At 34.5% G+C, this 14,231-nt stretch overlaps 1 protein-coding gene across 1 annotated transcript; it reads right to left on the bottom strand.

The window, feature by feature from the left end:
* Positions 1-1,588: 1,588 nt before the first annotated feature.
* Positions 1,589-6,616, bottom strand: LOC143610353 (3-hydroxy-3-methylglutaryl coenzyme A reductase 1-like). Its single transcript, XM_077084857.1, has 4 exons — positions 5,676-6,616; positions 4,559-4,740; positions 3,218-3,564; positions 1,589-1,912 (listed from the first exon to the last, which is right to left on the bottom strand). The coding sequence occupies exons 1-4, from the start codon at positions 6,614-6,616 to the stop codon at positions 1,673-1,675; spliced, it is 1,710 nt and encodes a 569-aa protein (XP_076940972.1). The 3' UTR covers positions 1,589-1,672.
* Positions 6,617-14,231: the final 7,615 nt, after the last annotated feature.

The following is a 14,231-nucleotide window of genomic DNA, read 5'->3' as shown; positions in this document are numbered from 1 at the left end:
GAGGCCCTTGTGGGCCAGTCATTATCATCATATTATAGCTCATAAGCCGCAACTCGCGCATGCTTCATTATTTTATAGCTCGTAAGTCGCCTCGCGCGCAAGCTTCATTATTTTTATAGCTCGTAAGCTGCCTCGCGCGCAAGTTGCATTACATTATTATCAAGATGCGCGCTCTATCTTTTATCAGGCCCCGCGCCACTATTGTTATGATGCGTGCTATATCTTATTCATGCCAGTGCACCATTATTATCATAAGGATCACAACATGTCACCATCATGGAGAAAACCTCTCAAAACTAAAAGACAATAAAGACAAGGCCGAAGAAAGGGGAAAAAAACCGCCTCATATCCTAACACACCTTATGAAGTCCAGCGCTCCACCTAAACGCTTGCACGCCTAGGAGCAACACTTGACTTGGGGGGCTTGTAGGGGTATGGTACTAAACCCGGCTTATGACCTTTATTTATTATGTCTGGCTTATTTTATTATATGGACTAATACAATATTATTGGGCTGATGGGGTTTTGTGGAGGTAACCCTAACTGGGCTAGGCCCATTAGGGTACCATGATGATGGCCATAAGGCTCCCTATATAAGGAGGTCTCCACCTCCTTATTAAGGGTTGTTGTTGTTCTCAATAAGAGCCACCACCATAACCATTTTTGTGTCTGTAAACAAGAGATCCTCGAGATTTCTTAGCAGTCACCTCCACACCCCCAAAAGCCATTGCAGATATGAGCGGAGAAGACGATCCAGATCTCAAGCTACCGGAGAAGAAGATCGAGTCGTGGTTCGTTCATCTCGAAGACCGGGGAACATCGTCATGGATCAGGTCAGATTCATTTCATGCTTCTTCATTAACAAAATAATAGTCGCTTTAATTAAATATGCAGCTAAAAACTGCAAAAAACAGAGGTCAGTTTTGGTGACAAGGATAAGGATAACGTTAAAGGATTGATGAGACGTGGCAGGCGACAACGCATTAAAATTTAAAACCCTACACACAATAATGAAAAACAAAAGGTCGGGACCCGACCCTACCTTACCCATGGGTATGGACCGGGCTTTGGGTTTCTCCCTGGAGCTGTACCCAGAACCGACCCGGACCTGGTGGAACCGGTTTCACCAATACCCGGTCAAAACCCGACCCTCCCTACCCGAAACCCGAAAAAACCCAGTCAAATACCCGACTATACCCGAACCTGGTTTTGACTCTTGTTGACCATACCCGGTTCCGGTTTCTAAAAGTACCTGGTTTGTGCACCTCTACCCATGCATGGAAGAGGGCAAACCTAAGAATGCGGACAGACAAACAATAACCAATAACAGTCAAAAACCTAGAGCCAAGATTAAATGCGTAGAGCGGACATATGGAAGCACCAAGAGATGTCTTCATCAAACCAAGGTCACTACCTCACAACCCGATTCACACATTATCGTATAAGTACATTGCGCTACCTGGACTAAGACGGGTATAAACCTAGTTAAACATACAAACCATTATAAAAAACAAGTTTTTATAAAACTATTTATAATAATAATAATAACAATAACAACAACAAATCCCAAAACTAATAGCCAAAAAAATGAAGTTCCATTAAAAAAAATAACCAATTTATAAATAACTGGAATTTAATACATACATTGACTGATACACACAATAACAAGCTTTCAAACTGTTGATGCAATATCCCTGTTTGATCTGTTGTATTTCATGTGGCTCTTAACCAGCTGACCGGCTGCTATTGCAGACATCAACGACAGCTCACCGGCTAGCACCGAACCAGCCACCACTGTTGCCAACAACCGAGCGTTTGACCCTGGTGACTCTCGGTTTGAACCCTTGGCTCCAAGTAGGTTCAAGCATGCTGACTGTGAGGCTAGTTGTGTACCGCCTCCAACTGTACCAACCTAAAACAAATAGGTAACCAAAAACGGTTAATAGTGTTTTAAACGAGCGTGTTTATGAACCACGAAAAGATGCATAATCGTCCTAGCCGAAGCAAAAAGGGCCGGCTTGAGATCCAAATTTGGTTTTGAAGGTTTGGCAGTTTACAGATTCGGTTTTGACATTTCGAACCGTTCATTTAACTTAAAAAATACAATTTTGGTCCTTAAGGTTTCCTAAGGACAAAAATTACAGAAATCATCTTTTACGTTTAGAGTTTGTCAGATTTCGTTACCAAGAAACGAGCAATTTAGTAGTAAATCACATGCCAGTTACTTAAAAGAACGAAATCCATGAAAACCCTAAACGTAAAGATGATTTCCGTAATTTCTACAGTTATTTTGAAAACTTGAATACAAACTAATGTTTTGAAAATAATTAAAAATATATGTTCAAACTGCTATAAACCGATAAAACCAGACGTTTATTTGTGTCATTCTTCAAAACCGTTGTTAGCATTTTATTTTGACCGAACCAAAACTTTTTGTCAAAACTGGACGTGAAGTCGTGAACAGCCCTACACTTTTAACCCTTTTGATAACTTTTTTTCTTGATGCTTAACTTTAAAAATAGTTTTAGGACAGCCAACATCAAACTGCTTATTATTCAAATAAGCAGTTTTAATAAGCCATCCCAAACGCCCCCCTTAATATCACATAACTTTAAAAATAGTTTTAGGACAGCCAAAATCAAACTGCTTATTATTCAAAAAAGCAGTTTTAATAAGCCATCCCAAACGCCGCCCTTAATATCACATAACTCAATTTGAAAGCCAACATCGAAACCAACAGACAAACGCACCTAGGGGTGGCAAATGTGACCCATGGGTTGAATGGGTTGTATTAAAATTGTATTGAGTCAGAATGGGTCAAACTAAAAAAGAAAACGATTGAAATGGGTTGACATTTATTGAGTTTTTTTTAATGGAACGAGAAAAACAGAGGAAACTTTTTAGTTTTTTACTTTTTAAGCGTTTGATTTATATTTCGAGTTATGATTTTTTAATTATTTTTTTTGAATTTTTTAATGAGGGGTTTTAAAAAGTAAAAAAACTAAAAAGTTTCATATGTTTTTCTTGTTCCATTAAAAAAATGTCAACCCATTTTGGCCCGTTTCAATCATTTTCTTTTTCTAGTTTGGCCCATTCTGACCCATTATCTACATTTTAATACAACCCATGGGTCACATTTGCCACCCCTAAACGCACCTAATCCCCTATACGAGAACTGAAGATAAAAAGGCTATTAAGATAGAATAAGCATGGATACCTCGATTGAAGGCATGGTGACGGATACATGCAAATCTTTTCCATTATTAACAGCTTCCATCATGGTTATGCAATGAGAGCTCTCAATGTTTTGGGCGGGATCTTGACCGGTGGCTATAAAGACTGCAGAGACAATGTTGGCGGCATGAGCGTTAAAGCCACCAAGGGCACCCGCGACTGCCGAACCCGTAAGGTTTTTAAGCATGTTAAGTTCTACAAGTGCAGGCACTGTGGTTTTAAGCACTTTTTTTACAACATCTTCGGTTACGACCGCCTCACAAACAACAGACTTCCCTCGCCCTTCGATCCAGTTAACCGCTGCTGGTTTTTTATCTGAGCAAAAGTTTCCTGTTTGACCAAAAAACATGAGTCAGTTTGCCAGCTAATAACAATAATTGAAACCAAAAGAAATGGTCCCAAATGAACCTAACTTGTCAATCAATCACTCATACACTTCATAAGGTAATTGGCCAGATCATTTTTTGTCAAAAACATGTGGGTGAACTTGACCCACAAACAAGTTTGGTAGAATATATCTATATATATCTACACACACACACACACACATATATATATATATATGTGTGTCCTTTTAAATTTTGTAATATAATATTTACCCTTCCAACATAGTACACAAATAAGCACAATAATTAATCAAAGATGACATTATATGTTGATACATGTTATAAGCAACTGATTTAGTGATTTTATTCTATTTACAATAAAATGTGAAAATATGTTGTTTCTAATGTTTTAAATATAATTACAAAAACTATATAATTACAACAATGATTTGTTTTCTTAATAAAGTTGTTTTGAGAGGTTTGTATGCACAAGAAAAACAATTTAGAGGGCTTTCAACCCGATTTTGTTTTAATTTATTTTCTTGATTTTACAACGGTACAACCCATTAGGAATAAAACATAACCCACATCAACAGATTTTAATACATATGAGTGTCCGAATATTTGGCTAAAAATAAGTAAATTTTGATTATATTCAAATGAACTTTAATCAGTTATATCTGTAAATAAACATGCTATTTACTAGAATTTTCATGATTTTATTCTTATCTTGACCATTTAAAAAGCCAGATATTCGACCGAGGTATTGAATGACGTATGCAAAGAGATAATATTATGGTATAAAAATAAAAAAAGACAAGTAGATTGCACATTTGCACATTTTCAGATATCTTCATATCCCATTTTATCTGATCAATAAACTTTTATATCAAATTCCCCAAGAAAATTGCCATTTCATTATGCATTGAAAAATTATGCTTCCTGTACACCAAATCCTACTTTCTAAAAAAATATGATAAAGAGTAACCGAGACTTACCAGATATACCAATCACGTCCATGTCCGGGAAATCATTTTGAAGAAAATCCAACACGTTTTGTACACCCTTTGAAACCATGTTCATCCCCATTGCATCACCCGTGCTGCAAGTAAATCTAATATATAGATTCTTCCCAGCAATTGAGCATCGAATATTTTGGAGCCGTGCGAATCTACTTGATCTGTTTATAATGTAACATCAATCAGAAACCGCAAAATACAAATACCAGACCTATCAACATCATATATGCATACATGTGTGCGCCACTGCCGTCACATGCTAGCTTTAAATGACTGACTACCATCACCTCAAATAATTAGTGTTCATGCATTGTCACCTCAACATATCACAATGTTTCAAAAATGATATGTAAATGAGTATTTAATCATTTAATTTAATCATTTAAGCCTCAAAGGCATACACTGAGACTTATGTTAGAACTCATATTTTGAGCTTTTTCTAACACTAAATTTACCATAATTAAAAGTCTTTTTAACCATCTTATGTAGTCGAATGCAAACTTAACCATACAAAATTCAATGCATGTTTGTTTGCTTAAAATAAGAACCATTCGATAAACAAAATCTTACCGGTAGGTCTGTAACCAAGTTTCTCATGTGTTCTTTTAACTTGCAAGTTAAGTTGTTTTCTTTACATAACATTTTTTTCTTTCTAGCAACTTAAATTTCAAGTTAACTTGGAAAATACAATCACTAAATGGGTCCTTATTTTAAGGCCTTATAGCTTATAACTTATGGGTTAAAGTTGGGAAAGTTAGGTTTTGTAAGTGTATAAGGTATGAGTTATAAATGTATAAGGTATAAGTCACAACTTTGTAAGTTATAACTTATGCCTTAAATAAGTTATAAGGAGGTAAAATAAGGAATCCCAAACACAAATAGTATAAATGTAACATATGTAATAGCCCAAGTAAATCGCTTTAAAGATATTGTTCACTTTACTCCTGATGGTTGCCCATCGGGGTACTCCCGGTTCGTTTTCACCTAACTAATTACTCACCCAAGCAAAATGCATCATGGTATATTCATCATATATCCCATTATTACTTAGAAGTAACAAATTCTCAGACTACAAGTATCTAAGAGTAAACCTTACTTATTGAAAACGACGCTCAGCGTATCGAAATTAACCGCATCCTCCAAAAAGAACTTCAGCTGCGAAGCCCTCTCCGACGTGGCAAACCTAACAACCGGCGCTCTCGTCATCCCATCCTTCAACAAAATCACCGTAGCACCACCCGAAGAGAAAATCGCCTTACACCCTCGATTCGCACTCGCAACCAAACACCCCTCCGTCGTCGCCATCGGCACCATATACTCACAACCATTCAATAACAAAGGGCCAGCTATCCCTACAGGCAACTGCACATAACCTACAGGCATCTCACAACACTGTCCTAAAATCGCTTCGTAATCGAAGCCGTCTAAAGGCAACCCTACCAACGACCTCCCAGTCGCCCGTTCCAACGCCCGGCGCCGAACCGACGCTGCTCGAAAGCAGTCGCCGAGCTTCGACTCGAGCGAGTACGACGGGACAGATCCGCGAACGACCTCGTTCACGATCTGCTCGTCGTCCTCACTCAACAAGTAACTGTAATTCGGATCTTTCGTATTAATAATGTAATTCGGATCTTTCATATTAATAAAATCTTTCGATTGCTCCGCCACGGTATCGAAACTATCGTCCACCTCGTCACAATCATCGCCACGAGGAGACGTGGCGATGAACGACTGGACGAAATCGATACCGAAAAAGCCAAGTAAATAAATAAACGAAGCGATAAGCGAGACAATGGCTGCCAGCTCGGATAACGTGACCACGTGGAGCGGCGTAGATGAGCGGATCTTATCACGCCAGCGATGAAGAAGATAATAAGCCACGGAGAAGAACAGAGTGAAGAAAATGCCGTTGGTTAAATACAACGGAAGCGGTAACGCATCGGAAGCTTTAGGGACCGGTGACGTTGACCGGTCAACGGCGGATTTGGTGGAGGAGGATGACGGAGGCCTTGTTGGGAGTTTACGGCGGAGATCCATTGGGTGTGTTGGTGCTAAAATGCGCCGATGTGGTGTTATGAAGGTAGGAGTGGCGGTTGGTGGTGTATAAATAGGAAAAAGTGTGAGGGTTGATGCTAAAATGCGCTGTACCGTGTGTTTGGACAGATGGACGTGTCACTATCATTAGGCTGATAGGGTACACATGGTGTGCACCCACCCACCTGCTATTGTTAACCAGAAGTTTGTTTCTGAGTGTTGGCACGGGTGTCGTTTTAACCAATTATATATTATTTTTATTTATTTTTGAACGGGGCGGGCGAGTACGAATCGATTCGGTTATTAGACTTAATCATGTACTTATACAGTCAATCAGTTTTTGTAATTTATTATGTTTATTTGATTATATTTTTGGTTCGGTTCGGTTCGGTTAATAATCAAAATCAAAATCAAATTTAGGCAGTTTTTACTAAAAAAATAAATGAAACGGGTGGATAGATTCGTCAAAGAATGTATAAAGAAGAGAAATGGAGAGGTATAACTGTGTAAGTACATGAAATTTGTGGTATAAAATATGAAATTAAGGAATAAAAGCTAGATATATGTGAAAATATGAAGGGTTTGGTAAGGTTAATCGAGGGTACAAAGAATAGTTGATAACCGATTTTGGTTAGTTTTGATTTCGTTAGTTTTAGATTTAGGGTGTGTTTGGGATTCCTTGTTTTCCTCTATTTTTGGCTTATGAAGGTTCAATAAGTCCGTTTTATGTTTAAAAAGTGTTTGGGAACACATAAACACTTTTACTTTTCTCCTTATCAACAAGGCTAAAAAGGGGGTTTCAATAAGTTGGTATATGGTAACTTATCAACTTATAGGTTTGGAATACCCATTCTACCTAGCTCTCTCTAACCATTACACTCTTACATCAATAAGCTAAACCAAACATTTTTTAAAGAACAACTTATTAACTTATTGGCTCATAAGTTAATCCAAACACTTTTTTAAAAACTCCTTCTTAGAGAGTCATAAGTCCTTTTCAACTTATCACAAAAAGGCCTTTTCAACTTAAATAAGGAATCCTAAACACACCCTTAATCGAAAGAATCATTCGGTGTTTGGTTAATCTATTATGTTTATTTGATTATATTTTTGGTTCGGTTCGGTTATTGCTAAACGGTCTAACCCTTTTTCTAAAGCTCGAGTTCAGCTCGGAGATGCCTTTTTGAGCTTTGAAATTAAAACATAATTAAACTTAAAAATTGCATTACATAATTAAACTTAAAAATACGTTAGCTCGAGCATGGCTAAGGAATCGAAACATAACTAAGGCTTGAGCTCGTTAAGGAGTTAAAATATAAAAATACACTAGACTCATTAAGGTTCGACAAGCCTAAACCATCTTCATGGCTTAGGTTTGGTTGGATAACTAAACGAACTTTATCTGGGGCATGACTCGTTTCAAACTTTTTATGATATAAAACTTTTTTTTTAATGGCTGAGAATCTCACGTGTAAACATATTATGTTCAGGGCTATGTCCAAGGTCGACTACTTGACCGCTGTGAGACCTAACTTTAACTTTAATAAGCTCGTTATATATCACAAGTCTAAAAATGTGTAACTTTTTTTAGTTCCCAGTGGGTTTTTTGGTTTTGATTATCGTTCAGATTACGTGAACTAAACCGAACCAGATCAAAATGGTTAAAATCGGTTTTTAATTTGACTCGACTTTTAACAGGAAAAAGTAAAAAATGATAATAAGATGATGTTCATGGATTCATGGTTCCTCGTGTCCTTTGATTCGCTTTTATTACTTTTGTGACGGATCACATGTTAAATTGATTGCACTTTTTCTATAAATATGTAAGTTGTAACATCCTATTTTCCCACTATTTTTATTTCATAAAATAATTGTTAGGTGTAATATACTTTTAAATTCCACTAATCATTTATAATAATAAAGATTATAATGGCTGTGTCCCTTAATTATTCAAATGTACAATTAGTTATCTATTTGGTATTTTAAAAGTTATCAATTTAATCATAACATGTTAAATTAACCTTGCTCACAACTTAGTTTCAAAACTAGCCATGCTTTTAAAAATCTTGAAAATGACTTTTTGAGGTTTTTTTTGTTTTTTTCAAAATCAACCACTCAATGATATTTTTTTAAAGTTAGTTTGTGCCTCTCATATGAAGATATTTTATATTTTCACTCACTGTTAATAAATATATACTAAAATAATATTTGTGCTATAATATTAATATTATATTTAGAGTGTCGTGAAGGTTAAAATAATACGATAGTTTTTTTTTTAAAGTTTAGGTTTTATTTGGTATGGAGTAATGATATCAACGAGGGAATGAAACAGACAAAAAAAGTGTTGGTGGTGGTAAGGCATTGGGGTGGGGGTAGTGGCGGTGATAGTGACAGTGGTAGCAGCGACGACGATGGTTGTGTCGAGAAAGTAGGGTGTGGTGGTGGCGACGATGGCGGATATGATGGTTAGATGGTGATGTCGAGAAAGTAGTTTGAAAGATTATATGAAATGGAAAAAGAAAAAGAAAAAAAAAAGATGGTACAGATGAATGTTTTGATTTGTTTATGTGAAATAGTTTTCTTGTGTATTTGTTGATTCAATAGCGTTTGACTAATCAAATTGTTTTTTTTCATTTTTCACAAGTGTTCGTTTCATTTCATATATCATTTTTGCGTATCAGGTAATGTTTGTATCAAGCCTTATCAAATGGTGATATGGACTATTTAATTTTTATGCAACTAATTTCATATAATAATATATAAATTTTGTTTATATTTTAAATTAGAATTTATGTATCTATTTATGTACGATGACAATCGATTAGTGTAGAGATTCAGTCATCTCGTCTAAAGACTAAACCCATGTTTTTGGTCTGGTCGTTTACCCCTTTGTCGGTAACTTAATCTATATCTATATCTATATTTTACATATAAACATATTTGATGGACAAGATTGTAATTTACCCCTTTAAGACGCCCTTAAACGAGACGCCGCTAAAATTTAATTCACGGCGTCTTACAATTCATCTCCGGCGATAAGTTACAATTCATATCCGGTTAGCATTCAATTGCAATCAATGTGGAATCAATTGAATTGAACGCTTATGTAATTGATTGAATTTATTTTGCAATCATAATACTTGATTGATGAATTGAACGATCCGTTATCAAATCAATCTCATCCACCGCTGCTTAATTTCAATCAGGCACGATGGCAGAGTGAGATCAACCGATGATGGTGGAGTGAGGTTACGACTGTGATGTAGAGCCTATAAGCCCAGCAGAAGCCATTATGGACACACCAGGTACATTATCGAATTTTAGGTTTCGGATTTCTAATAGTTTTGTTCCATGAGACAGATCACCGGTTAAAGTCACTGAGGTAAAATTTGCCTTTAGTTATCATGCAAATTAAGTGTTTTGTTATATATTCATGGATCAAATCATAATATTCTTCTAATTACATTTTTTTAGTGTTATTGTCAGCAAATCCATACAACTAGACATGTTAATACAAACTCATTTCTTGTCACATTTACATGTTGGAAGTTTTATAACTTACTTTTTATGTTGCATTTCATAAATAATGGTTGTAGTGAATTTACACTTATCACATCTTTCATGTTATAGTTCTCTTGTTGTTCATGATAATAAACTACCACCAAATGCCATCCTGTTTCCTGGTAATTATACACCAATTTACCCCAATTTTTAGTTTGTTTTTTTACTATTCTTTTGTGTATATGAGTTTTATTTTGTTTGTTTTTCTTTATGTAGCTGTTGGGTAGTATTTGGTGTTTTTTTTATGGCTACAACCTTAAGAATGAATGCCACCTATCACCAACTCCATTTTCAGACACAAGACAACGCAGTTGCAGCTAATGATCTTCTTAGTCTCATGCATAAGACAATGGAGTTGCAGCTAACGGTCTCCTCGGTCATACAAGTTGTGGTTGAAAATGCCACCTTCGGTAATACCTGCTATTTTGAATGTATTCTTGCAAGTTTCCTATGGTTCTATTAAAAACTAAAACCAAAATGACACAAAAAGACTTAAGAAAATCAAACCCAAAACGAAACCAAAAGCCGAATAAACTGAAACCAAACTGAAATTAAAATAAAAAACCGAAATGGAACTTATAATCCGAACCCAAAAACCATAAAAACTGAAACCGAACCAAAACCAACAACTAAAAAATTTACACTGAAACAAAACCAAGCACTAAAGCAGCCTAAATAAAAAACCGAGCAAACTGAAACCTAAACGAAAAGAAACAAAAAACAAAATACGAAATCTGAAAAAACTAAAACTGTAACGCATCAAAAAACCAAAATAATAAAAACCCGAACCAAAATAATACCGAAACTGAAACCATAAACCAGATAAACTAAACTCAAACTGAAACTGAAACAAAAAACTGAAACAGAACTTACAATCCGAATGTTTTTAAACTAATTAAATTTTCCTGGAAATATGCTTTTATGTTTTTAGAATGAAGTTCAATTCAGTAATTTTTTTGTGTGTATATAAGTATGAATAATATTTTATGATTTGTTTGTGGAATTACTCTAGTTATACTAACAATTACGTTAGTTATAACAATAGTAATTACTATTCTTATAACTATAACAATCACACTGCAATGATACTTACTTTAGTTACACTTTAACTAAATTTGATATATTTATCGGTTACCACCGTGCCTTTTTTTCTTCACTTTGTATATTTTCACAATAAATTATGCGTACATGATCCCACTCATATGACATAATTTATTTCTATATAAAACAAGTAAAATTATCCTGTGTGTTGCGGGGAGGGGGGTCGGTATCAATACGGTAACGACACTTGGTATGGCAACCGGAAAAGAAAACCCAAACAATAAAGTCATGATATGCTCAAAAGGATGTTAGCATGTGTTTTACATCAAAATCGAAAAGAAACTAAATATCAATAAACGATTTGATGGTTAGTGTTTTTGTATACTTATAAATATTGATACATATCTACCTATTCTAATAAAGTAAATAAATAGGGACACTTGTCATGTTTTGGTTAATTCTCATAATTTTTTCCCTCCAAAATTAATATACCCTAATATATGTAATAAATCAATAATTGTTCACTTTCCTTTTACACTATATTTATATAATATCTATATATTTTTATAAATATAAATATTAACATATTATTTTATTATATATTTCAAAAAACTTGGTGAATTCCAAAAATCAACAACAAATCATGTTTCTCAAATGAAAATTGTTTTGGGTTTTTTGTGGAAGTTAAATTTGATTTTATGGGTCAAAAGTTAGTAAATAGATTGTTTGGTACAAGTTAACTACATTTAGGTCAAATTTTGTTATGGGTCAAAAATGAAAATTTTGAGTATTTTTAAAAGTTTGAGAATGCAAAATAGATTTATCATCAAATTTGTTATGTGTTCAAAGTGTTGACTTTAAAATGTCAAAAGTATGAAAGTTATAATTTTAAACATGATTCGGGTTTCAAGTTTATTTTTAAGGGCATTTTTTGAAATAATTAAAAGGTATGGGATTTGACAAATTGACTATTTTTCCCTCAACTATTAAAACTTAATAAAAGATTGTGAACACTTTCGACATGCCACCCCCATGCCTATCAATGCTTCTAACTTTTATCAAATTTGAATTATTTATGTTAACATTAATTTTCCTTCAATGGTGATCAGAACGTTGTATGGGAAGCATGTCATGCAAAACTATGCTCAAATGAAACAAAATATTCACAAAATTGAATGGGTTAACATGCTATTTTTTATGTTGTCATTATGACAAAGTCGAGAAGCTCTCTGAAACTTATCAAAAATTTTTTTATGGTGCAGCTCATAAAAACATAGTTCTTGAAGAACATCCATTGTTACAATTTAATATCCTACTTTCTTTTGATGGGTAGTCAATTGATAAATATATCAATAAAGATAATGCCTCTTTTGTATTTAGGCTGAGTGGTTAGAACTACTATCGTATGAGAAGTCTTATTTTCGAAATTGGTTCATAACCAAAATTCTTTCAATTATACATATATGACACCGAGAATGAATTTTTCAATAGAAAGAAGCATTCTCGGGTACGATTTTGCACGGACATTTTTTTTATTAAGTTCATTTAAAAAAACATTTTGTGATATAAATAAAATCAATTTATGTACACATTGTATAGATACAAGCATAGATGTAATACATTTTTTTTATATACGTCATGTAATTATTTGTTTTACTTATAATTTTATAATTTGAATTATCCCGTGTGTAACACGAGCTCTAAAACTACTGAACTTAATATATGAAAAAATTAAAGAAAGTAACTAAATTGGCTTAGTAGAAGTTTTGGTGCCAAAACTTTTAAAACAAATAAACTACGGTGAGAAGGGTCATAGAATGCAAAATGCACAAAACTTTTGTAGCAAAATTTGGAATAAGAAATGTATAGTGGCAAATTTCTAAAGAAAACAACTTTATCACTTGCCCTTTTAATATATATCATTTTGTATCCTCAGATATCATTTTGTATCTTCAAACATCATTTTTTGTCTATACAACTTGTATGGGTCAGAGTCTTGTCAGTTTGTGTCGGAACTTGTCGGTTTTTATTTATGATGCCTCGTATAGCTCTATGTGAGCCGTATGGATACTTTATATAATTAATTGAAAGTTTTTATACAGTCGTATAGACTCTATACAAGTCGTATAGGTTTTATGTTGTATTAGGCTCTATACGAGCTGTTAAAGACATATATGGCTCGTATAGGGTTATACGGGCTATATAGGAACCCTATACGAGCCGTATAGGCTGCAAAAAAAATTGTTTCTTTGTCCCCTTAGTACACTCTTACACTTTAATGTCATGTCTCTATTTATTTGGTCGATATTTTGCATGAGACTTAAAAGTGCCGTATAGGGTTATAAGAGCCGTTGAAAACACTCTCTTACACTCTCAAGTCTCAATCTCATTACACCAACCATGTCTCTTGTAAAGCATGTTATCCTCATTGAATGCGACATTTCTCTTGATGTCTCATGCAAAATATCGACCAAAGAAGTAAAGACATGACATTAAAGTCTCATGTAAATGCTGAGCCACACAATGAAGACTCATGAAACCATGCACAACACTTGTGAAAATCGTGCATTGTATACTAACCACACACAACCGGTGGTTGTCGACTATGAAGCAGTTTTGCCACACCCTGGTTAGCAAGTCCGGAAGGAGCTTTTAGGTTTCATGACATTAACCCGGGGTGGCAACTACGAACAAAATGCTTTTAATTTTATTAAAAATAAAACAGGATATATTGAGTTATAGTCTCATCTATTGTAGAAAAGCAGGTATTTATTTAGTTAAACGGCTTTCTCTCTATGATAAGCATACACTTGAACGTGAAATAGTGAATATTGGATTGGTCAGTGACCCGTCAGTAATCAAAATAACTATTAATAAAAAATATATAACTTATAATTTTTAGATAACAGTTGTCGATTTTTGTATGGTGACGTGTGTGAAGATTTAGTCCACTAAAAGACTTAAATCCCACGTTTTTTGTCAAGCTCTGTGTGTGTGACTCTGTGCCTGTTTGGCG

The sequence above is a fragment of the Bidens hawaiensis genome, unplaced genomic scaffold (assembly GCF_021521415.1).
Source record: "Bidens hawaiensis isolate Kalapana, Puna unplaced genomic scaffold, B.hawaiensis_p1.1 tig00025760_1, whole genome shotgun sequence".
NCBI lineage: Eukaryota > Viridiplantae > Streptophyta > Magnoliopsida > Asterales > Asteraceae > Bidens > Bidens hawaiensis.
This window is presented reverse-complemented; position numbering and strand designations above follow the sequence as displayed.

What these genes read in the sequence shown, in the direction of transcription:
- LOC143610353 (XM_077084857.1), bottom strand. Translation starts at nt 6,616, where the DNA reads ATGGATCTCCGCCGTAAACTCCCAACAAGGCCTCCGTCATCCTCCTCC. An exon ending in CTGAGCGTCGTTTTCAATAA is followed by an intron (nt 4,741 to 5,675) that starts GTAAGGTTTACT and finishes CATTATAAACAG; the next exon opens with ATCAAGTAGATTCGCACGGC. An exon ending in TCACCATGCCTTCAATCGAG is followed by an intron (nt 1,913 to 3,217) that starts GTATCCATGCTT and finishes TATTTGTTTTAG; the next exon opens with GTTGGTACAGTTGGAGGCGG.